The sequence below is a fragment of the Hibiscus syriacus genome, unplaced genomic scaffold (genome assembly GCF_006381635.1).
Source record: "Hibiscus syriacus cultivar Baekdansim isolate YM2019G1 unplaced genomic scaffold, ASM638163v2 tig00112762_pilon, whole genome shotgun sequence".
In the NCBI taxonomy this organism is placed as follows: Eukaryota; Viridiplantae; Streptophyta; class Magnoliopsida; order Malvales; family Malvaceae; genus Hibiscus; species Hibiscus syriacus.
In genome coordinates this window covers 76,274-102,807 of record NW_024063399.1, presented here as the reverse complement: position 1 = coordinate 102,807, position 26,534 = coordinate 76,274, and the positions used below count along the sequence as shown (strand labels likewise).

The window sequence follows — 26,534 nt, the reverse complement described above, 5'->3', positions numbered from 1 at the left end:
CCCAGCATCGTACAAATCGTAATCCGTTAAAGCCTGATGAAAAGCTTCCATCTGCCGTTCATTCCGGATCAAGCCACCCTCCTAAGGATTTCGTATTGGAAAGTAGCATACCCAAAACTCCCAGAAGGTATCGCTATTTTTTTCTTGCGCTTCAATGATTTGCAAACATCCAAGCTTACACGATTTCGAAGGCACCCTTTATAACCAAGAGAAATAGCCGAGGCGTCAAAGTCAATGTAAATCCCAATGGAATTTCCAAATTGTTTGGCCACCTGTTCTGAAATGAACCCTACCGGGAAGTCAGACACTATCACCCAGAACGCCACAGTATCAAGGGGAACAACCCTCAGATCCTCATCATTCTGCAGTCGATGAAGAAGCAATAAGTGATAATTAAAGTACCAGGGGCCATCATCCCAGATCCGATCGACTTTCACTGCGGGGTAGAATTGGAAAAGATAACGACCATCCTCAAATTTCGTGATCGTTACTCCTCCAATGGAAACGTTAGCCATCATAGTTTTCATAGCCTGAAAATTAATATTACCATATGAAAGAAATCGACCAACCATTCAATTCTCAAGCGTAACCAGCGGAGTAGCGTTCGGCAGACCAATTGCCAAAACTTCCTCCTCCTCATCACCCAGATCTAATTCTTCAAGTTTTTCTTCAAGCTCACTCATCGCAATCCTGCCACACCGACCAGACAATAGAACAGAACGTGAAAACACAACAAGAGGACCTAAAGACGACCGATAGCAACGGTAGAAACCCGTAGAATGATTAAACAAGATAGATCAAACCGCGATTGGCGGCAGAAACCCTTAGGACGGGTAGAGAGAAAAACCCTTAGGAATGGTAGAGAGAAAAACCCTAATTTAGGTAGTTTTCTTATCTAATTTTCAAAAAAAAAAAAATAATTAAAATATTCAATAAAATAACATCTTATAATTAAGAAATCGTTTATATAAAAAATTAAGAATTTCAATAAAGGATTTCTATAAATGTAATATTTAAGGGAGAGATTTTTAATTATTGTATAGATACATTGCATCATAAATATTAAAATGTGGCCAAGATAAAATATGAATGGGGGAAGTTTACCCTTTGAGTTCCAATTGGACCAACAAATTAATTGTCACTTGGTTGTGAAAGTGACGACCTTGAAGCTGACTTCAAATTTAAGCAAAACAGCTAGCTAATTGATCCCTGCTCCATGCTTAAGAAAGCATACTTTTAACAAACATAAGAAAACAAATTCAAGTTAGACACGTCATCGCCGGAGGAGATTTCACAGGATAAAATAAGAAGAAGAAGCCTACCTGCCTCCATTATTATTTTCCTTCTTATTTTGTGGATGAAGACTTGGCTTAATTTGTGCATATAATTATGCGAAAGAATGATATCATGTAAGGAGATTGAGTTCAATCATATATAAATTTCTCAATTTTTATAATTTTATATTTGGATATTATCATTTTATAAATTTTTGATTAGAGATAATATTCATCTTATGTAATATACTTTTTGTTTTATAAATATTTCTTTCATTAGAACTAAAATGTTGATTTTATAAAATTATTTAAATTCGACGAATTTTGACTTGATTTGATTCGATAATTTTTTTAATACAAGCTAGAAAAAGTTGAATCTGTTTTTGTGGATGAGATTGAATCTAGGATAAAAAGTCAACACTTCTCAACCAGAATTAAGTACTAATAATTTTCTTATATGTATTTAAAAATAATTACTATAATATCTTTCTTCATATATTTATATTCAATTTTTTTTATTATCTTATCAAATAAAAAATCGTTTATATGGCCTTAAATATAATCAATAACGGATTTTTATTTCAAAATTTATGATGAATTCAAGATAAATAAAATATTATTATTTATAATAAATTATAGGCTAATGATTTTTTTAGTCGACGTCAAACAATAAAAAATGGATTTATCTGGCAACCAAAAAAAAAGGATTTATCACATTATATACCCATCCTTAATCAAAATCGAGATTATCAAACTTGATTAAAGAAAAGGGGAAAAAATAGAAAATGAAGCTGTGTTATGTTTAGGGAAGTTTGGTTCACGGAATATAAAATTATCGTTGAAAATAAGATTATCGGAATATTACATTACTTAACACATTGCTGAGAATATTGTATTATATTGTTGGATTTGTTTGATAAGAATATACGATTACAATGTTTAGATGGACGAATATAAGATAAGAAAAATGTATATTTTACTGAATTGCCCTTGAGATAGTTTTCATTTTTAACAAATGAAATTTCATAAAAAATATTTTACTTTTTTATTATTTCTAATTTATATATTTTTAATAAAATTTCTACATAAATAAATTATTTGATAAAATTAATAAAAATTATAATAAAAAAACTTTATACAATATTTAAACTTTCTGGGTGAGTGTGAGTCTCATTATATGGGAAATCATCACCTTAAAAAAAAGATTGCAACATAAAAAGGAGTTGCAACTTCAAAAAATGGTGCAACTATAAAATAGGTTGTGATCGTAAAATGAGTTGCAACTTAAAATGATATTATAAAAGAAATGGTAGTTTTGAAATATTTCTTTTATTTTAAGGATATTTATGTTTAATTCGACGAGAATTGTTAAATACTTAAGATTTATAAGGAAATGATATTCCCAAGAATGTAATGAAAAGAAAATACTGTTTGCAATACTTCTTAATCCCTTAGTGGGAATGCTTCTAAACCAAATGTAGATATATGATTCCAAAAAAAATATTCCCCTTAATAATAATTTTTTTTCTTGATCCAAACACCCTTAGGGGGTGTTTGGTTCAAGGATTGTGGGATTCCCATGGGATGAGAATCCCACATTTCCATGTTTGGTTGGCCGGGAATCTCATTCCCGGTAATGTTTTATTACCAATAGTAGATTTTTTGGGGTATATTACCGGGAATGTCATTACCTCCCTTCCCTTAGGTATTGTAACATTACTAGTGTTTTGGACTAAAATGCCCTTAAATTTTTTTTTTTCAAAAATATCATTCTTCTGTCATTGAATAATAAAAATTCTACGAAAGTTAAATTATAAATTTATCCTTAAATTATTTTAGATTTACAAAAAAATATATATAATTAAATTTTTATATAAAGTTCAAGGGTTAAAAAAAATTTATCCTTTCATTAAACTTTTTTTTATATTTTTAATTTTGTAAAAAAAATTATATAAATATTATGAATTTAATTTTTTAAAGAAAATATATAAATATTTTACAATTTGTAATATTATACAAATATATAATAAGGACAATTTGGTCAAATATACATTCTAATAATCTTTTATTCCTTTAACCAAACACGGTAATCTTACATTCCTGCTAAACCAACCAAACACAAAATACAACATTCCCAGTAATCCTATTCCCTGGTAATCTTTTATTCCCACTGATAATCTTACATTTCGTGAACCAAACGAACCCTTAAGGCTATGCCCTCTTACCCACCAAAAAAAGAAAGAAGAAAAGGAAAAAGTAAAGAATAAGCCTTCCCCAATTCAATCTCATTTCAAGATGCGAGATCTGTACGAGACATTGAAATGTAAGTCTCTTATACTCGAAGCAAGCCCAAAAAGGAAGAGAAGTCTCTCAAGTAATATTAATAAAGAATGCAAAACCCTTAGTCCAAGTGATTTACAAACTCACGTGTCTTGGGATTGATCTTCTAATAGTTGTATTTAGCTACGGCCATCTCACAGCCGTGACCCAACTTGCCCAAAGGAAATTAAAACAACAACAAAAATATTTTACACTATTTTTAAAAAAAATATAATAATGTGCATCGTTATTTCATTTTTGTTAACTTAAACATCGAAGTACACCCTGAAATATAAGCTAATGTTGATGTTCCAAGTTTATGGTCCATTATCAATAAAGCATCAACAACAATGCTCCAGAATCCAGCCAGGGTCCCTCGACCAACAAAACCAATCATTCATTTCTACGCTTTAATCTAAACACAATACGCGTATATTGAAATCGAAAGACCCGTTTCTATATTATTTTTCCTATCCGATCATCTCTGTATATGTTCATCTCTCTCACTCCCAATCTGATCTTTTCGAAGTTCCCAAAGCTATGGAAAATGAAGCGACCCAGGATTTGTTACCGCAAAACAGGCCAAACCCCGGCTACGCAACTCAGGAAGGACTCGAACTGAAGAGTTTCAGATTGGGTCTCCGCTGGTTTTGCTTAGATCAATCGAGTTTATGGAAACTTAGTCTCTCATGGTCTATCTTCTTCGTGCTTGCCGTCGGATCTCCTATAATTTCGCACTTTCTGCTTTTGTGCTCGGATTGTGATAAGCAGCATCAAAGACCCTACGATGCGTTGGTACAGTTATCTCTTTCGTCTTTCGCGGCGATTTCTTTTGTGAGTTTGTCTTATTGGGCTCGGAAATATGGGATCAGGAAGTTCCTGTTCTTGGATAAACTGTGTGATGTCAGCGATAAGGTTCGACGAGGATACGCAGAGGAGCTTCAGGTATAAAATGTGTTTTCAAGCCATTTCATATTCGCCTCCTTGTTCTTGATGAAATTTTGATGATCGTCGATGAATTTCGATTGTTTCTAAGATGAGTTATTTTGGTCGGAGATTTTCTTTGTTTTTCATTAGCTGGATTGATAACTTGCTAATTGCATATGCCACAGGTTATTAGGAGATAAATATTAAGCTAATTGTAATAATTAAGCTAATTTGTGTTCACCTGCTTGAGTATGGGATATGGGTATGAATCTCTATGGTTAGATCTTTATAAAATTTTCCCTATAGCTGGAGCATCTTAATAGGTCAAATCCGCATATTGTGTGTACGAAATCAATGAAATTCTTGTGTATTTGTCTTCCCTTGTTTTGCTGCTGAAAGTGCATACAGAATTTGGTTATGGTTTAATTTTTTTAGAATTTCCCCCCTAATGTATTTGGAGGACACTTAGAGGTGAAATCCTCGTTATCGGTGTGTCCTGACTCAATTGCGGACATTGGTAAGGAAAAATAAAGAGTCGGGGCAGCATATGACAGAAAACTTGTCTAAATCATTCAACTCTATTTTGTGGAATCATCTAAAATTTGAAGGTCTGATATGTGCAGAAATCAATGAAACTCCTCGGTGTATTTGTTCTCCCTTGTTTTGCTCTTGAGAGTGCATACAGAATTTGGTGGTACGCGACGGGACCGAGCCAAATTCCCTACTTGGGCAACATGATAGTGAGCGACACCATTGCGTGTGCATTGCAGCTGATGTCATGGCTTTATCGAACATCCATTTTCATCCTAGCCTGCATCTTTTACCAACTTACATGCCATCTGCAAATACTCCGGCTGGAAGACTTTGCTCAAGTTTTTCAAAAGGAAACTGAAGTGAGTTCAATCTTGGCTGAACACCTCAGGATAAGAAGAAATCTCCGGATCATAAGCCACCGATTTCGCTTGTTTCTTTTGTTATCACTGCTCTTGGTCACTGCAAGTCAGTTCTTTGCTTTGCTTTTGACAACTCGAACAACTACCTCTGTCAATATCTACGAGGTTGGAGAACTTGCGGTAAGCCACTAATTTCTAGTTGATAGAAAGCTATACTACAGAGTACAGGATCTCTAGACTTGTCTAAATGAAAATTCATGATTATTCTATGATGATTGATCGTAGTTATGCTCCATAAGTCTGGTGACCGGATTATTCATCTGCTTGCGGAGTGCAACAAAGATCACTCATAGAGCACAGGCTATTACAGGCCTTGCTTCCAAGTGGCATGTCTGTGCCACAATTAACACTTTTGACGATGCTGAAAACGAGACTCCGACAAATCAGATCACTTCTCCCCGAATGTATCCAGCAGAGGATGATTGGGAATCAGATGAAGAAGATGGAAGTGATGATCTGGACAACACGAAGCTTGTACCCGTCTTTGCACACACAATCTCTTTCCAAAAGAGACAGGCTTTAGGTAAGTTGGGAAAAGAAGCATGGCTTGTTCTTTTTAATCCACATATGTTTTTCGGTATAATCCTAATTCGGTTCCTTGCACGTATTGCAGTGAATTATCTAGAGCACAACAGAGCTGGAATCACAGTGTTCGGTTTCATGGTAGACAGAACTGGAATCCACACTATATTCGGAATCGAACTAGCTTTACTGCTTTGGCTGCTCAATAAGACAATAGGTATTACTTATCACCCTTTGCATTCCTAAGAAATAAAAGCTTCGGTTTAAACCGAATGATGATATCTCGATATTACTAGCATCTGGCATTTCCTTATAAACTTCAAACCAAATAATATTATTCATATCCCTAACTATGCTGCACTCCATCCTCTTTTTTTTCACAGTAAATCTGACATGAATACCCAATAGAGAGCTCATCTCGACAGCATGGGTGCTAGCAATCTGCATAAGTATAATGCCGTAAGCTGTGAGAAGGTGATTGAATCATCACCTTTGCTGGGATCAAAGAAGCATAGTATAGAAAAGGGAAATCTCTAAGGTAAGAGGTTAAATATGTATTTTGCAGGAAGATGGTAAAGATTTGCTAGTTATAAGGATGTATGTTGCTTGGAGTTCCATTGTATCTATGTTCGATATTGTGTGTGATACGTAAATTTGAGGATATAAACTTCAAATATTAAATCAAATCAGGCATGGGCCATTTTGAACCGGATCCACATTGATGTCATGTCCGGAATTATTGGATTTTGCTCCACCCCTTTGGAGGGATCTGCTTTTTTTTTAATGCGTAATACCAAACTAAGTGACTAAAGTATACCCATTTTCTCAAATAGGTGCGTAAACTAATTTTTGACTCATAAATGTGTCTAACGTTACAAACATTACCTATTTAGGTGTCTGGGCCGGTAACATTGTTAATTTTTCCGTTAAATGACACGTGTCACAATCTGATAATTTAAATTTTTTTATTTAAAATTAAAAATTCAAATTATATACTTTTTTGAAAAAAAAAACAAATTTTAAAATAAACCTAAAACTTTGAATACATTTATTTCAATCTTAAGTCCACGTCGACTGTCGCCTTTTGTCGTCAAAAAGCCTCCACCCGACCTACCCTCCGCCCGTCGACCAAAAGTCATATGAAATCGTGACCGATCAATGATGAATCAAGGTTTTAAACCGTTCAAACTCTAGGATTAAAATCGAAGGAAAATACGATGACATATGAGTAGGATGATGGTAGGGACTACGTCGGTGATGGTGGTTGTAGTCGGAAAGGCGGCAACAGTGGATTAAGATTTGAATTTGAGATTTTGGGACTATTTTATAATACAAGGAAATTGTTTTTTTTTAATAAATATCATAATATTTTTAATTTAAAAAACAAATTTTAAAATCACCAAATTATGACATGTGTCACTTAACGACAGAAATTAATATCGTTGACGAGTTGAGCACCTAAATTAGTAACGTTTGTAACGTTAAACAACTGGATGAGACGAAAATTAATTTAGGAACATATTTGAGAAAAATGATATAGTTTGGACACTTATTTTGGTATTAATTTTTTTAAAATAATATGGGTAAATATAAAATTGTATATGGTCAAAGATAACTCTCAACATTTAGTATTAAATACTCACATATCTAATATTCCTGATACTCAAAATCAAAATATCAAAAAATAACAATAATTCTTTTACCACACGAGTTCATTCCGTCCGTGCGAGAGGTCTTAACTTAAACATGCAAAAAGGCCTCCCTCCCGGTTCAAAACTTTAAATTCAGCCATCTCAGGTCATCAAATTTCACGCTTGAACAGCTTCTATCCTATTACCAATCAAATTTCCAAATCAATAAAAAGTTATTTGTTCGAATAAAATCATTTACAATATTCTAAAACTAAAAAAATATCTCCATTAAATTTTAACTCAGCTAATATTTTTCAGAAACAGTAAATTTAAATATAATTACTTTCAATTAAAAAAATTTAAGAATATTTGGATAGTTCAAGTATTATATAAAAAATAAAAGTGATTTGACATATTTTAATTTTGTTCGTATATTTATATTTAGTACTTCATAATTAATTTATTATATAATTATATATATATATATATATATATATATATATATATTTAAATCGATCCATGTGTCTACCGTATCAATTTATAATAGTAATTTATTAATATATTTAACATTTAATTTTTATTTCTACATAAATTAAATAATTAAAAAAATAACTTATTGAAATTTTGTTTAATCTATATCTATAAAATATGAAAGAGAAAATAACCTCAGTGGCAAAAAATCCCATATAATATACGATTTTAACCAATTTTTTCCGGATTTGCCAAAATGACCAACAAAATCGCAATGCGATCGCTAATTCGCAACGCGATCTCCATTAACGCAAATTCGCGTTGCATTTCGCGTTGCGATAGTTGAAAATCGCGTTGCGATGGTCTACAGTGTCGTTGCGATTTTCCCAATTCGTAATGCGAATAAGTAAATCGCAACGCGAATTGGGAAAATCGCAATGCGATACTGACTATCGCAATGCGATACTTACTATCGCAATGCGATAATACAAAATCGCAACGAGATACTAACTTTCGCAACGCGATTCTGACTTTCGCAACGCGATAATACATAATCGCAATGCGATTTTCAAAGCGCCATTAGTATCCTGGCCAAGTATTTTATTTTTAAATTCTAAACACGAATATTAATATATTGGAACACTGAACCGTCCACAGTATATCCCGTAATCGCAACTCATAACCTAAAACCTAAAATCACAACTCAGTCTCATCTCCATCTCTCACTCTCTCACCCATATCCGACGAAATCCGTCCCCATCTCCGACAAAATCCGTCCCATCTCCGGCGAAATCCGCCTATCTCCATCTCTCAGAGCCACCCTCACAATCAGAAATGGAAAATCAACCAAATCAACCAACGAGGGTTAGTTTTTTTAATTATTTCTTTTTGAAATTTTTGCATTATTATTAGGTTTTTCATATTGAAATTGATGATAAGCTTACTGGTAATTTCAATAATAGATTAACCATTTCACTTAGATTGCTTATTAAATCAACCGAGAATCGCAACGCGAAATAAAAATCGCAACGCGATTTTAGTTTCGCGTTGTGATTCTCTCGTTGCGATAGTCAAATTCGCGTTGCGATAGTCATTTTCGTGTTGCGATTTTCATTTTCAGAAACTATTCTTCTTCTGCAAATTGAAACTTGAATGAATTGCATTACTTCAACCAAAAAACAAAGACAAATACGAAATTCACAGTATTGCAAATTTAAGTTTGAAGAATAAACACTACTCTTTATGTTTATTATTGTTTTTGGTATATCTTCACAGTGTAGTTTTTGGTATATCTAACTTAGTATGTTTATTGTTTTTGTAGAACTTTTATTCGGCTCAATTGACCTTAAGAAATAAAGTCAGCCTGGCCAAAATAATTGCGTCGAAGCTTTCACCTGCACAAAGAAAAATGTTTGAGGATACATGCTTCGGGCCATGGCTGAAAGTACAACATCCCGGTGGAGATGCGATGTTGACACACCTGTTTCTTCAAACCATGACTAGCGATCTACCAGAGACTATACAACATCGTGATGAGAGATATGGTTTGATTTTCCACCGGCGTATACGTGTTTTGGGCGGGAGGAGTTTTGCTTAATCACCGGTCTACGCTTCGGACACGATGATGTAGGTCGGTACACTAGACACATTACCCGCCCATCATGGCTATCCCGGGTTTTTCTTGAGCTGGAGAGGCCGAATCTACACGTAGAAGACCTGACAAGATTGTTGAATAAGAAAGATGGTTTTACTCAGATGGATGACGTCGACGTTGTCCGAGTATGCCTTCTAATTCTTTTGCATGCCGGCTTTTAGGCAGAGAGGCCAGACAACCTATTCCAAATGATCTAATCAATTGGTAGAAGACCTAAATGCGTGGAACCTGTTTTCGTGGGCTCGTATTTATGGAAAGCTACATGAATAAGTTATCGTCTGCCTTGGATGATCGAAAAAGTTTGCATGGCGATGGTTCCAAATACACTTTGACAGTCTTTATTTGGGCCTTTAAGGTAAGAATTTTTATATAATGTTTCCAAAATTATAAGTAATTATTTAACAATTACTAATGTTTGTTATTATATTGTTTGTAGATTTGGATATTTGAGGTCTTTCCCGCCATGAAGACATATGCAATAAAAACTTCAAATGATATTCCCAGGGCTATTTCCTGGAAGAGGAAACGGACCTTGCAATGGGAAGATTTACTATGGTATACGACAATAAATAATGTAAGTTAACATAAATACTACCATATGTTTATAAACAAGTTATTACTAGTACACGTTTAATTTTGTTTGAGCTTTTATATTGTTAGGAGGCCAACACTCCTCTACAGAGGCTGACACTCACGGAAGATGAGCTTGCCACTGATTGGTGGCAAGCTAGTAAGCGTTTTTTTGATGGAACGGTTGATGAGCAGCCTCCACTTCGGGAGCCATCACCTCGCCCAGAGCTATCACCTCACCCAGAGCCATCATCTGATCGACCCGACTATACACCTCCACAACGACAGCCATCACCTATTATGTCACATCATCGAGCCTCTTCTCCACCATCACCGCAAGATAGACGACCGACAAAGATGCCACGACGTTTATCTCCATGTTCTCCACCTCCACCTCAACGGGATGAGTTAGGGGAGTTACGTGATAAGGTCAATGCCTTGCGTGAGGAGGTCGGTACTTTACGCAAAGACGATGGTGCATGGCGTGTTGAGGTGTCTACATTACGCGGTGAGGTAGCCGCTCTACGTGAGATGGTAGCATCGTTGCAGAATGAGGTTTATACTCTACGCAACGAGGTAAGTTTAAGATTATTCATACTCATAATTCATTCGGTTGCTACCAATACTGCTAAACTGTTTTTGTTAGTATTTGTTTTTGGTTTTGTTTTTGTCTTTTGGTTGAAGTAATACAATCCATTCAAGTTTCAATTTGCAGAAGAATAATAGTTTACTTTCGCAACACGAAAATGACTATCGCAACGCGGAAATAGCTATCGCAATGCGAAATGAAAATCGCAACGACAAAATCGCAATGCGAAATGAAAATTGCAACGCGAAATGAAAATCGCAATGCGATTTGTGTTTCGCGTTGCGATTTTGTCGTTGCGATTTGCATTTCGCATTGCAATAGCCATTTCTGCGTTGCGATAGTCATTTTCGCGTTGCGATTTTAAGTTTCGTGTTGCAAAAGTAAACTATTCTTCTTCTGGAATGTTTTATATATGTTGTCCTTTTAAATGTTTATATAAGTGCTTACTTCTGGAATGTTATCTGAGCATTTTGTGAACTATGATAGAATAATGACTTGGGTGAATACAATGCTAGTTTGAAACATATTTGTCTTTGTTTAATATCATGTCTGTTTATTTACTGATTTATGTATTAATTTTTTTTAGCGACCCGATAAGGTGGATGCTTTACGTCGGGTTTTCCTTGCACGACGGAGTTCACGCATCAGACGACGTGGACGTGCTATTACGTATCCGTTCACCCCAATGGTGCGAAGACTCCGCAAGAAGAAGCCCGACTCACCTGTCATCCCTCAAGAGTCCCCTCCAATCGTTCAAGAGGCTCCTATCCTCCCTCAAGAGTCCCCCCACCGTTCAAGAGGCCACTGTCATCGTTGAAAAGGTACCTCCCACCATTCCAGAGCTCGATTCACATGGGGTAATATATCGAAGTTTTGAGAAACCCCCACCGGTTCCGGACATGATGGATGAGAGTTGGCTCTCGTATGAGTTACCGGCTAGTACCCTTCTGGTATCTGAAGTGGAGAGGAGACAACTACCGGAAACAATTATGGATAATACCCTTTGGGCTAAGACCGCAGTTGATTTTTATCTATATGAGCGGAGCCAAGGGTGTTACACTGACAAAAGCAAACTCAACGATGAAATGTTTTTGTTGCTTGATCGGTCTTGGTGGGGTGTGCTATTAGGGGTTGAAGACAGTGGCTATTTCGATGGGGAGGTAAGTCTTATATTTGACTTATATATGATTTTGATTAATTTTTTTAAAAATTAATGTAATTCACTAATATATGTCTTTTTTTTGTAAAACAGCATATCGATGCGTGGGTGTCACGTCTTCTAATAATAAGGAAGCTTAGGAAAAATAAAAAAAATTCACGATATACAATAATGCCGGCGGCTTTTCACGCAGTTCACTTGAAGAATCAACGAGATGAATCATTTTCGTTGGGCAAGGGACAAGCTAAACTTTATCCTGTATGGTGGGAGGTCGATAAGGTCAGTGTTTATTTTTTAAATTTTTTGAAGGTGTTCATAAATAAGTGCGCAAATAAATGAATTATTACTTATGATTACAGGTGTTTATCCCTGTTTTGGAACGTCGTCATTGGCTTCTCGTCCAACTTCAGCTCCCATCCCTGAAGATAATAGTATATGACAGCATGATAAATTACATATCACTGTCTGATTTGAGAGATATTATCAAGGGATGGAGCTCTCATTTGGCTAAATTCTTGGATTAGATTAATTATTGGACTCATTCTGGACACAAGAAGCCAAAGAAGTTCAATGTCACAGTTGTCAGAGACGAGATCGTGCCACAACAATCGCCGGGAGGCGGAGGGGATTGTGGTCCTCTCGTATGCATGTGATTGGCGCGTTTGACGACGGGAAGCACAGAGTTTCTACCTCCCACCGATAGAGATAGAGCTGCAGTAGGCTTGTGGTTTAGGCATTATATGGCTAGAGCGATATATTCTAGACGCTGCCTACCTGCATCCGCGTTATGAAAGTATCCATTGTTAATTGGTAAGTCAAATGCAAGTTTTGTTAACATATATACTCCTTTTGGTTTGAAAATGTTTGGTTAAGTACCTATAATTCAATAATTTACTGTTTGTAGGTTTTAGATGTGTAGGAAGTCTTTTTTGAGCAAATGTTTGGTTTTTGCAGGTTAATCCTTAAGTGAGCTGCGTGAAATGGATGTACGGGTGCAAAAGTTGATTCATTGATTCAATAATTGATGAGGAAATAAGAATTATTATTATTTTTTGATTGTTTAATTGATTTGTAAAAAATGATTTGTAAATGTTGATTTGTTTAATTGGTGTGTACATAATTCTTATTTGTGCTTGTTTAATTGATTGAAATGTAATAGTTGATTTGTTGATTTTCAATTTGCATTATGTTGAAGGCAAAACAGACTATCGCAACACGAAACTGACTATCGCAACGAGAAAATCGCAATGCGAAATGAAAATCGCAACGAGAAAATCGCAATGCGATTTTCATTTCGCATTGCGATTTTCTAGTTGCGATAGCCATTTTCGCGTTGCGATTTTTCATTTCGAATTGCGATAGCCATTTTCGCGTTGCGATTTCCCCGTTGCGATAGTCAAATGAATGTCTAATAAGTGATAACAACTGAACAGATCATAGCAATGTTCAAACTCAAGTTATTATACAACCTAACTGAAAATGTTAAAAGTGCACACATAAAATACACATAATACAACGTTTGCATTTAAAAATCACCTAAGTTACAGTCCCAAAAGGTGAAGCCGGTTGTGATTGGGATTTTGAAGATGATTGCGATTTTCAGAATCTCGTTGCGAAAGTCAGAATCTCATTGCGATTTTCAAAGTTCGCAATAGGTTTTAGTTTCGCAACACAAATTTTGTGTGTATATATCTACGCAGAAGCAACAACTCTAACCTAATCCCTAAATCGCAACTCATTCCATCTCATCTATCACTCTCTCCGGCAACATCCGTTCCTATATCCGTTCCTACATCCTTCCCCATCCGGCAACAGGTCTTAGTTTCGCAGCTCGTTTGTTAGTAAATTAATTTACAACAATGAAATCATCTAATGTTGATCATGTTTGGATATTTGTGTTTTGGAGGTCATGGAGAATGTTCATGGTGTTTTACAATATATGTCTTTACCCATGAATCTTCAACTAAAACTGTCATTAAAAAGTTAACTTATGAAACTCTATGTTACGTGTTTCAAAGAAATTGAATTTAGCCCCTAGTGGATTTAGGCTATCTTATCAGAGGAATGGTAAAGTTTATTTTAACCGACAATGAAGATGTTGAACGATTCATTGCTTACATTAGTGTTTCAAGTGATGATGTTACATTGTATGGTGTTGAACCTAGAAGTAGTATTGTTGGGTCAGTAGCGGGTAGTAATCAACTAAGTTTTTCTCAAAACCCACAACCTTTCTCTAATCCAAATCCCAATCAACTTTCAGCATCAAATTCCGGTTTTCGTATTGACCAACTAGACGATGATGAGCCAACAGAAAAAATTGTGAGTACTAGTCAGTATTCGAAATTTGATCTTGGTCAATACCCGGACTTTGATATTGGTCAATACTCGGATTTTGATGATGATTCAGAAGAAGAAACAGACCCTGCGTGTAATGATTTTGATATTGGTCAATACTCAGATTTTGATGATGTTTCAGAAGAAGAAACAGACTCGCAAACTTTTGTGGTCATCAAAAGCAGACGACAACTTAGTCCAGGTAGCTTTCCATATATACGAACCTCACGGAAACAGATTCCATGCATTTAGGTCCTCTACCAATAATATTAGCTCTTGAGGAATAGGTTTTTGGCCTCTCTACCTAAAAGCCGGCTACAAAGTAGTAGAAGACAGACTCGTACAACATCGACGTTATTCATCCTAGTAAAACCATCTTTCTTATTAAACAATTTCTTCATGTCGTCGACGTGTAAGTTCGGCTTCTCTATTGACTCATCAGGACAAACCCTGGATAACCATGATGGGCGGGTGATATGACGAGTGTACCGGCCTACATCATCGTGTCCGAATCGTAGACCAGTGATTAAGCAGAACTCCTTCCGCCCAAAACAAGTATACGCCGGTGGAAAATGAAACCATATCTCTTCCTCACCACGTTGTATACTGTCGGGTAGATCGCTAGTCATGGTCTGAAGCCACAAATGGGTCAAATTAGCATCTCCACCCGGATGCTATACTCTCAGCCATGGCCGAAGCAGGTTTCCTCAAACAATTTTCTTGTGCAGGTGAAAGCTTCGAAGCAATTGTAGTGGCTAGGCTACTTTATTCCTTAATGTCAATGAAGCCGAAAAAAATTTCTACAAAAACAATAAACATACCAAGTTAGATATACCAAAACTACACTGTCAAGATATACCAAAACAATAAACATAAATAGTAGTTTATTCTTGAAACTAAATTTGCAACACTGTTTTGTCTTTTGGTTGAAATGAAAATCGTAACGAGATAATGAGAATCGCAACGCGGAAATGACTATCGCAACGAGAGAATCGCAACGCGAAATGAAAATCGCAATGCAATTTTGGTTTCGCGTTGCGATTTTTATTTCGCGTTGCGATTCTCTCGTTGCGATAGTTATTTCCGCGTTGCGATTTTCATTCTCGAAACTATTCTTCTTCTGCATTACTTCAACCAAAACAAAACAAAGATAAATATAACTTCACAGCTAAACGTTTTAGCATATTTTCAGCAATCGAATGAATTTAATAAGAAATCTAAGTGAAATGGTTAATCTTATTGAAATTACCAGTAAACTTATCATCAATCTCAATATGAAAAACCTAAAATAATGCAAAAATTTCAAAAAAAAAAAAAAACTAACCCTCGGAGGTTGATTTTCCATTTCTGAATGATTGTGAGGGATTTTTGACTGTGAATGGTTGTGAGAGATTTCACCGGTGATGGGGACGGAAATCTTCGGAGATGGGGACGGATTTCACCGTAGAGAGTGAGAGATGGAGATGAGACTGAGTGTTGTGATTTTGGGTTTGAGGTTATGAGTTGCGATTACTGTGGACGGTTCAGTTTACGATTTATTAAGAAAAAATTCGTGTTTGGAATTTGGAAAAAAAATACGCGTTAATACGAATAGCGCTATGTAAATCGCATTGCGATTTACGTATTCGCATTGCGATTTTCCTAATTCGCATTGCGATTTACTAATTCGCGTTGCGATTTACTAATTCGCGTTGCGATTTACGTATTCGCATTGCGAATTATGAAAATCGCAACGCGAATACGTAAATCGCAATGCGAATTAGGAAAATCGCATTGCGATAGTCAGTATCCCATTGCGATTTTCCAAATTCGCATTGCGATAGTCAGTATCGCATTGCGATTTACTTATTCGCATTGCGAATTGGGAAAATCGCAACGCGAAATTGAAAAATCGCATTGCGATAGTCATAATCACGTTGCGAATCTGGAAACTAATTTGCGATAATAGAGATCGCGTTCCGAATTAGCGATCGCATTGCGATTTTGTTGGTCATTTTGGCAAATCCGGAAAAAGTTGGTTAAAATCGTATATTATATGAGATTTTTGGTCACTGAGGTTATTTTCTCAATATGAAATATGATGATTGGACTGCTAAAATTTCGGTCATATAAAAATTATATAAATATTTAAAATATTTTTTGGAAAATTAAATTATTTTATTAATGATATAAATATATATTTTTTATTAATATATTTTTATATAATTTGTAAATAAATTGAATTAAAAATTAATACGTAAAAATTTTATCAGGGATTTAATAGATTTAATTACAAATCATTCGCCAGTAAGTGTTATAAAATTTAATATATTTTTATAATATTTTAAATACTTTTCATTCAAAGTTGTTAGATTTAAAAAAGAAAATTCAAATTCAAAATTTACAAATAAAATCTTTTATCTACAACAAGAAGCCGATTTTGAAATCTGAGTCATGATGTAACCCAACAAAACAATGATATTCTCATGACCTAAACCCGTTCAAATCATTTGAAAGCAAAATACAATTAAACCCTTTAAATCACTATCCTTTAAGCATAAGGATGCTCTAACATACGGCGCCGTTTTGGCTCTTTCTCAAATCTTATCTCGAGCGCCAAAGCTATTATAAAAGAAGGAAAATCAAACGGCAAAAATCATGTCATTTCTTTTTGTTTCTTTGTTTTCAATTTCAAAATTCAAAATCTGAAACAAACTGTGTGTGTGAAAATGGAGTCAAGTCCAATGCCAATTGGATCATGTTCCAAAGAGCAACAAAAGATCTACAGAGATTGGTTCAATATCGTCGATTCAGGTTTCTCCCTTTACTTTCTTTGATATTTTTTACCCTTTTGTTGAATTTGGAGCATAAGTTTTCTTTGATTACAGATCGAGATGGGCGTGTTACTGGAAATGATGCTACGAATTTTTTCGCCCTGTCTAAACTCTCTCGGCAAGAACTCAAGCAGGTAACTAAAAACTTGTTCATAAAGACCATCCTTTACTAAATGCTGTTATTTGCAAAACGGAAACTGAGGCCAAGACCGCGCTTCTTTATGGTTTGGCCTTTCTTTTTGTTATTTTTGGAATTACAATGCTATTATTTGCTAAGCTTGTTAATAAATATTAGTCATCATTTACTAAATGCTGGTATTTGCAAATAGAAACCTTCCTTGTTTTGGTTTGGCCTTTCTTTGAATATGTGAATGAATTTTGGAATTACAACGCTATTATTTGCTAAACTTTGTTCATAAAGATTAGTCATTATTTAGTAAACCCTGTTATTTGCAAAATATAAATTGATGCGTTTCTTTGAGGTTGGCCTTTCTTTGAATATATAAAATGAATCTTGGAATTGTAGTAAATAGTAATGTACTTAGCAGGATTTAATCTTTCTCTGGACCAGAAGAAGATATGTATTAGAAACTTTGCCTTTCATTAGTGTTATGTTTTGGATTACTTGTAGTATTTCATCAGATTATGAGTTTACGTTTGTTTTTTCATTTTTCTATCTTTAGATTTGGGCAATCGCAGATTCTAAACGACAAGGATTTCTAGGTTTGACAGAATTCATTGTCGCTTTGCAGGTTGTATACCAGAATGGAGTTTTTTGTTACTAAATAGAAATTGTATCGTTATTTTTTCTTTTGTGTGATTTAAGAGTTCATATTTTTGTTTGATTGATTTCAGCTTATTTCTTTGGCACAAGCCGGACATGAAATAACCTCTGATATTCTTAAAAGTTCAGGCAAGTTGCATAACATACTCTGTGTTGCTATTTTCTCATGCTTTAGTATCAATGAATGCATGACTCTCTAGTGGTTCATATTCTTGTCTTTTAGTTTATATTGATGGTTCTTTTGTTTATTCTAGCTGGCTTGGAGGATATTGGTCTTCCTTTAATGGAAGGTGTGGATGCCTTAACGACGGTAAGGGATCTTATTTCTTGCTTTCACACTTTAATTGCTGGTGTTAAAATGTCTTATTTCTTCCCTTCCCATGTTTTTGCCGACATCTTTGTTTTTAAAACTATTTTTTCTTGCACCTCCATCAGAAGAAAAAGGATTTGACTACAAATGGTGTTCATGGAATGAATGGTTAGATGCTATCGTATCCTTAAGTGTTTTCTAACCAGGTTGTTTAATTGGGTTCTAATAAATTAGTTTATTGTTAATAATGCAGGTTCTAGTCAGTCCCAAGTTCCAACATCTGCTAAATGGTTTACCTCAAAGCCTTCAAAAAAAGGTTGTTTCTCAATTTCCTTTTGCCATTGTTGGAGTTTGCTTTTCCTTTGTAGTCTCTATTCACATGCTTATGCTTCATTACATCTTTTTGATATTTGTGGCTATCCTTTATTAATAAGTGGATCTTTTATACTTTTTTTTTACATTTACGCTTTCTCTTGATTTATTTATTAAGGCTTGTTAAGTTCAGTTGTCATCTGATATATATATTATATCTAAATTTTATTAATCTCTCAATGAGGATGTGTTTTTAACTATGTTCATGTGCTGTACAAATCTTTAAGCCTTATCCGTTTGAAAGGATGATTTCATATGGATTGTTGCATTGATTGGCTTGTTATATCTATTTATTGCTCAGATACCTGCAAGTGCTGTTACCTCAATTGTTGATGGCTTGAAGAGATTGTATATTGAAAAGCTAAAGCCACTGGAAGCTACCTATCGATTTAATGACTTCGTGTCTCCGCCATTGGTAAGTGCACTTTGCGTTAAGTTGTAACCAAATAGAAAACTGTGCAAACATGAACTGAATGGTCTCTCTGCAGAAACGGATGCATGTCTCTCCATGTGGAATGTCATGTACTGTTTGACTCTTTAATTAATTCAGTGAATTTACATGTGATTTTCTAAATGCAGACAGACAGCGACTTTGATGCTAAACCTATGGTTATGCTATTGGGTCAATATTCAACCGGGAAAACTACATTTATAAAACATTTGTTACAATGCGATTACCCAGGTAAGCTAAAAGCATTTATACCGCTTCGTACTTTCATATGATAAGTTGATCATCATGTTTACTGAGCTTTCCATCATCACTCTATTGACAGGAGCTCATATAGGTCCAGAGCCAACAACTGATAGATTTGTTGTTGTAATGGTATGTAAAACCATGTCCGAACTTTCTGGTTCCAAAAGTGAATTATTTGGATCCTTTGTTTATTTTCTTACACCAAGCGATAGCGTTCAGATGGATGGAAATAAAGATATGCATTGTTTCTTATAACACATTTGATTTCATGTTCTATTAATCTCAGTCTGGACCTGATGAAAGGAGTATACCCGGCAACACTATTGCTGTTCAAGCAGATCTGCCATATGGTGGATTGACCACTTTTGGAGGAGCCTTTTTATCAAAATTTGAGTGCTCTCAAATGCCACATCCAGTGAGTATTATTGATTCGATTTTCTTCGTTCTCCGTGCCAATTAATATACCAGGCTTTTTCACCGATGTTTTTATTATTGTTGCAGTTGTTGGATCAGATAACATTTGTGGACACTCCTGGTGTTCTATCCGGAGAAAAACAGAGAACACAACGAAGTTACGATTTCACCGGTGTTATATCGTGGTTTGCGGCTAAATGTGATCTTATTCTTCTTCTATTCGACCCTCACAAGTTAGACATAAGCGATGAATTCAAACGAGTAATTTCATGTTTACGTGGTAACGATGACAAGATCCGTGTTGTTCTAATTAAAGCACACCAAGTTGATACTCAACAAGTATGATACTCTCTTCTATCTCTTTATATGTATACTTTTGTTACAACAAAATTTGGCACAATTCATTATAACTCATCAATGTAATCTTTTTAGCTGATGAGAGTTTATGGAGCTTTGATGTGGTCTCTTGGAAAAGTTCTGAACACTCCGGAGGTTGTCCGTGTTTACATTGGGTAAGTTTATTTTCCCGGAAAAAGTTATCATACTTGACAGTTTTTGATGATTTTAATTTCTGTTTGTAGCTCTTTCAATGATAAGCACAATAACGAGGCTGCTATCGACGAATTGGGGCTAGACCTTTTTGAGAAAGAACAAGACGATCTTCTCAAGGACTTGTTAGACATTCCGCGAAAGGCTTGCGATCGTCGGGTATGTTTATATGCTCTTTGTTTCTACATTGCCGATGTACTCGTTTGGTAATCCGTATGCATATTTAGTTATGCACATATGCTCGTATCCTTGTGTGTTTAGTTATTCCGTGTGCATATGATGCCAGATCAATGAATTTGTGAAGCGTGCTAGAGCAGCAAAAATCAATGCTTATATAATTAGCCATCTCAAGAAGGAGATGCCTAGTATGATGGGCAAAGCTAAAGCCCAACAACGACTTATTGATAATCTTCAAGATGAATTTGCGAAGGTATTGTATCCATTTGCTCCTTTCTCGATTAATGAATTCTATAACCTAACTAACTAATTTAACAGACTTCCGAAAATTGGTCTGTCGAGTCGGTTACTCGGTTTTATTGATAATCAACAAGGATTGCTTTACATGACTATCTTGAAACAGGTTCAACGTGAGTACCATTTGCCGGCAGGTGATTTCCCAAGTGTTGAGCACTATAGGGAAGTGTTGAATAATTACAGCATCGATAAATTTGAAAAACTGAAACCGAAGATGATTCAAGCCGTCGATGATATGCTAGGATATGAAATTCCCGAGCTCTTGAAGAATTTTAGGAATCCCTACGAATGATATGTAAGTGATTCCCCTGCCCCCACCACCTAAAAATGAACTTATATACTTCTATTGGTGATATTCCCTTTTCATGTGAACATAAGTAATGTGTTTACCTTCGCTTTAAAGGGGCTTTTTAAAGCTTGTTTCATCAGATCTTGTCATGTTTGTGCAGTTTTACTTGTTGAGGTTCATTTTTGAACCTATTTTCAGTGTTCTTTGATCTTAAGAACTAGTAAGGGCAAAATAATGATTTTTTTTTTGTAGTCGATTATTGAATCAAACTCTCGGGTCAGGTGGCTGTGCTGAGTTCCATCTTCTTCGCCATGGATAACCTTGGATTTAATTATGGTTATAATACATTTCAGGTCATTAAAAATTACTAGTTTCATTACATTTAGGCCATTTTTTTCTCTGAGTTATAGTTTAATTACTTAGTTAAAAATTATTACAAACTTGTTATTTTACAATAGATTGTAGTTATTCACCAATTAATTGATCTGATCGGCCTGTTTAATTTGTCAGTATAATAAAAAATGATTAAATTGATAAAATTTTTAAATATGATAAATTTTAAAGACCAAAATTATTATTTTATCAATTATATTAGACATTAATCTTAATTTTAACAAAGGAGTGATTTTATACTGAACTGAAGAGTAACATGGTCAATCAAAATAAAAAAAAAATTGAGTAACATGGGGTGAGGATCTACAATTGGTTTAGACAAGCAAACAGCCTGGCTGATGCATTGGTAAAAGGTGGTGGTGGTCGCAGCTCCATTTGGGTGAACTCAGTTTTCTAATTGTCATACCTTGCTGCCTGCTTGAATTATAGTATTATAGGTTAGGTTAGGGTATCTGTCAAATTCAATTTGATCCGAAAATCTGATCTGATTTATCTTTGAATAGATTTTATTTAATTTAAATTCGATTTAAATTTTAAAATAAAAACTCACATTAGATTCAATTTAATGAAGATATGAAATGTTTTCATTTTTGTTTAATAGAATAAGAACTTTATTGAAAAAATATAAAGAAAAATGTTTTATAGTACAAATCACATTATTATGATTTTACTACAATATCATTTTGCTGTAATAGAATTGGATTAAACTAGTAGTGATATATTATTTAATTGGCAACCCATACAAAGCTCCAAATTAGAGGTTAGTAAAACAGGTTGGAAAGATATATATATATATATAGTCCACTATGGCGTCTGATTATTTATCTACAAAAATGAGAGTAGGTAACGATATATGTTTTAAAAACAAGTTATATTGAACATTGTAATGGAATCAAATCATAAAAGAAATAAATCCATAAAAAAGCACATGATACAACCACCTTCGGTGCTTCTTTTTTTGTTTGCTTACGCCCGCTTGTTCAATATCCAACACCTTCATCATGCATTTCTAGCTGTCATTTTAGAAGTCAAATAAAATAAAAATAAAAACAAAAAAGAATACGAAATTGTCGCTTTCTTAAGATATACTATGTTTGGAAGAGTGAATAATAATAATAATAATAATAATAATAATAATAATAATAATAATAATAATAATAATAATAGGAAGAAGAAGAAAAATATATTATAAATAGAGGTAAGTAAATGATCATATATATATTAACTATATATTTAATATAAAAGATAATACATATATCTACATTCAACACTATAATTCAGAGATGACTTCAATATAAGATTTAATAGTTTAATTATATTTTATTTTTAAAATAAAATATTTTTTAATATTTTCAAAATATAATATAATTATATTAATTTTTTTCTCCCGATTTTTTAGGACTTTGTTCTGATTAATCCATATTGACTTGTGTCGCACATCTTAAGCCTCGAACAGGAGACATACTTAAGTGATATCAAACTGTTTACTACAAGATAATATATGTTTATATTTTTTCTTATTCATTGACAACACATATAAACCTTGTATACATAATTATTCAAATCCAAAATATATATGCCATTTTTCTCACTATGCCATTCAATAGATTCATAAGCTTTCAATTCTAAATCTATTGTTTCGTCAATATATTTATGTTTACTTTTAACTTTTAAATAAATTCAGTTAAAAATAACTCTTTATTTTTGTTTTCAATTTTATACGATTTTTTAATTAAAACAACAAAAATAATTATTTGATAATCAAACATTATCAATATTTTTTTTGGTATAACCACCGATATCTGATCTATAGATCAATTAATCTGGATCTAGTACTACAGAGACAAAAGCGACCCTTCCAACCCAGTTTACTCCAATCGCAATCCTCATGATTCAAACACCTGATCTTACTTAAAAGATCTAATGTCTCATCCCACTAAATCAATAATTATCAATATATTTATGTGGAAATCATATAATCAATAATTATTTGTTAAATTAATTTTTTAACCTAAAATGTTTTTCTTTACAACAACCAAAACGATTTGGATTTCATACATTTAAATATAAATCCAAGAACAAATAAATAATTAATTAAAAAATGGCGGCCTAGTTACTGTGAGGACTAGTATATAAAGGGGAGACAGATAGAACTCTTCAATTCATCGCAAATGTTTTTCTGAATTTACGAAACGGAGAAACTCTTCGGTCTTCATCGTCGTTTTTTCTGAATTTAGGAAAATGGAGAACAAAGTAGCAGCAAGAAGATTTGAAGGCAAAGTTGCGATTGTAACTGCTTCGACTCAAGGCATCGGTTTTGGCATCGCGGAGCGCCTTGCTCTGGAAGGTGCCTCGGTCGTCATCTCCTCTCGCAAGCAGGTCTTTTAATAATTTCAATCTTCTCTGTGTTGGATGGTAAATGATGCTGAGGCAATCATAATTACAGTTGATGGAGCTTATTAATTGGAATATAGTCCTTTGTTAAATCGGCTGTTGTTTTATCTGTTCTTGTATTTGATGATTGAAGTTTTGAGCTTAGTTTCTCTTGAATTTGAGAGTCTGTGGAATCAGAATTCGTCAAGATATTTATATGAATGATTGTGATCAAATCTGTAATTAACAGGATTTGCTTCATCTTTTATTAATTATTTATGCCGCCGTGGTCGCTGCTTTACTTTGCAAAAATAGCGGCGAAACATTCCGACCATACTTACAGTTGATGGAACTTCTTAATTGGAAATTAGTGTGTTTTTCTCTTGATTTATTTGTACTGTTTGATTTGTTTTTGATATGATGATGGATGTTAGTTATATTTTTGAGCTTCATACTTGTAGAAAAACGTCGACGAGGCCGTTGAAAAGCTTAAAGCTAAAGGAATAAATGTCTTCGGAGTCGTTTGCCATGTTTCCGATGCGCAGCAGAGGAAGAATTTAATCAACGCCACCGTCGAGGTTAGTTAATGAAAACCTTGAATTCTATATTATCGTTGAAAACAAATCAATAATAAACTTGAGAACTCGATCATTTCCCTTTGATCTCTTCAGAATTTAACAACTCGTTAAACGGTAATAAAAGAAAATATTATATTTTATAAAAATTTTAAGTTCGAATTATTATGTCTACGATAAATAAAGACAAAATCAAGATAAAGATGCTTTGGTCTTACCCTATGATTAAACAGTTTAATTGGATTTGAGTCCCTAAAATCAATCAAGTACACTAAAAATTATTCAACTTTAAAAATTATAAAATAATTATTAAATTTTTTGAATGATATAGATAGCGGCCATTTTATAATACTTTAATAAATTTAATGATCATTTTGAAACTTTTGAGGGCCGATGATTAAAATGATAATTTTAACATAGTTTAGTGGCTTTTACTGTAAATGGGAAATTAGTTATTTGCTCCTTTTAAAAACCAAAATTCAATTTTAAACAACAAAGCTGAATCCTTTGAGTAATTGGTATGCATAACAATTAACATTGTATATGTTGTTGGTTTCAGAAATATGGAAAAATAGATGTGATTGTATCAAATGCCGCTGTAAATCCGGTAAATGTACCGCTGCTGGAAACCAAAGAATCTATCCTCGACAAGTTATGGGAAACAAACGTCAAAGCATCCATACTTCTGCTCAAGGTAATTAAGAGCTCACAAAGAAGATTAATGTTAACAAAATAGCCTTAATTACCATAGCTTACTCTCATAATTACATAGTGGTTTGATGTGTACAGCCATATGTTTCCGTTGTATAATTGCAGGATGCAGCTCCCCATCTGAAGAAAGGTTCATCGATTATTTTTATTTCATCATACGGTGGTTATCAACCTCAGCCTTCTATGGCCATGTACGGGGTTACTAAGACCGCCCTTCTTGGTCTCACCAAGGTAAGTTTTTATACACTTCTTTTCCTAAACAATCAATCTTTCAAAAACATTTTTCAATCATAGGGACAAGATTATACTATTTTTAAAAATACTTTTCAATCACAATTAGGACAGAGCTATGTGTAAGTGGGAAGGGCCATTATTCCCCCCCGCCCCACAAAAAACAAACATTGGGTTTAACTATTTTTAGGCCCTTCATTGTTTTTAAGTTTGGTAAATTAAGTCTTATCCTTCTAATTTTTCGGTTTAAATAATTTTTATTTTTAAAATTTTTTAAATTAAATAAATTAAAATTTATATTTATCTTTCTGAAATTTTATTCTGACTATAATGATATTGCTAATCTAGCTGTGTTGGTTGATCCTTTGTCAGGCTCTGGCGGCTGAGTTGGCCCCAAATGTCCGAGTCAACGCCATAGCACCTGGTTTCGTACCAACCCGATTTGCAGCTTTCGTAACAGCGAACGAAGCCACGGTAAGATGATTTTTCTTATAGAAATAAGATTACACAACATCATTTGAGTGAAAGTGAAGAATGTCGTACCTTGTCACTGAAACTCGAGTGCGGGGATTTTGATGCAGAAAAAATCCTTTGAGGATATAACGCTATTGAAAAGACTAGGCACACCAGAAGAAATAGGAGCTGCGGCTGCTTTCTTAGCTTCGGATGACGCTTCTTACGTTACAGGGGAAATCTTAATCGTGGCCGGAGGAACGGCTTCGAGGCTCTAGTTCCTTGCACAACACAAACATGTCTGTAGCCGGGTTTCAATGGAATCTGTTATTTAGTAATTTCCTGATGCCATTTTTACATGTCATCTGACGTGGAACAACTTCAGACAAATAAAATAGGCATTAGCTGTATTTGGGTTATTTCCCTTTCATATATTTACAAATTTGGTTTGTGATGCTTTTCAATGGCTTTCGGGTTTTAATTATACATTTTTTTTTTCTAGTGATTAAAAAGTTTATCACTTTCGAACCAAGCAATCACGAGACACCCTTGAGAATCTCTGCTTTGAATTCATCTTTCTGCTGCTAAACCACCTTTACATGCCTTGAGAAATCTGCACCCTTTTCTCTGCATTTCCAAAACACCATGAATTCGCTACCAATAACCGGAATTACTTGATGATCTCTTTGATTTCAT

The 26,534-nt window shown here is 34.2% G+C and overlaps 3 protein-coding genes across 4 annotated transcripts; all 3 read left to right on the top strand.

Annotated features, from left to right (window-relative positions):
* Window positions 1-3,921: 3,921 nt before the first annotated feature.
* LOC120183494 lies at window positions 3,922-6,519 on the top strand. Its single transcript, XM_039188172.1, has 5 exons — window positions 3,922-4,538; window positions 5,144-5,593; window positions 5,699-5,996; window positions 6,087-6,212; window positions 6,379-6,519. The coding sequence occupies exons 1-5, from the start codon at window positions 4,134-4,136 to the stop codon at window positions 6,390-6,392; spliced, it is 1,293 nt and encodes a 430-aa protein (XP_039044103.1). The 5' UTR covers window positions 3,922-4,133; the 3' UTR covers window positions 6,393-6,519.
* Window positions 6,520-16,853: 10,334 nt separating this feature from the next.
* Window positions 16,854-21,245, top strand: LOC120183469 (EH domain-containing protein 2-like). 2 transcript variants are annotated; one of them, XM_039188152.1, is made up of 16 exons: window positions 16,854-17,196; window positions 17,271-17,350; window positions 17,900-17,968; window positions 18,072-18,129; window positions 18,255-18,310; window positions 18,439-18,478; window positions 18,564-18,623; window positions 18,982-19,097; window positions 19,262-19,364; window positions 19,456-19,505; window positions 19,663-19,791; window positions 19,878-20,129; window positions 20,223-20,302; window positions 20,372-20,498; window positions 20,626-20,769; window positions 20,920-21,245. In XM_039188152.1, exons 1-16 carry the CDS (start codon window positions 17,112-17,114, stop codon window positions 21,103-21,105), a joined length of 1,635 nt encoding a protein of 544 aa, XP_039044083.1. In that variant the 5' UTR covers window positions 16,854-17,111; the 3' UTR covers window positions 21,106-21,245. The 2 variants fall into 2 exon arrangements, with proteins under 2 accessions (XP_039044083.1, XP_039044082.1); XM_039188151.1 differs by having other exon boundaries at window positions 16,857-17,196; window positions 18,436-18,478.
* A 2,427-nt stretch (window positions 21,246-23,672) lies between these two features.
* Window positions 23,673-26,134, top strand: LOC120183476 (tropinone reductase-like 3). The gene is made up of 6 exons (XM_039188158.1): window positions 23,673-23,874; window positions 24,330-24,446; window positions 25,003-25,137; window positions 25,260-25,385; window positions 25,758-25,859; window positions 25,967-26,134. Exons 1-6 carry the CDS (start codon window positions 23,737-23,739, stop codon window positions 26,114-26,116), a joined length of 768 nt encoding a protein of 255 aa, XP_039044089.1. The 5' UTR covers window positions 23,673-23,736; the 3' UTR covers window positions 26,117-26,134.
* Window positions 26,135-26,534: the final 400 nt, after the last annotated feature.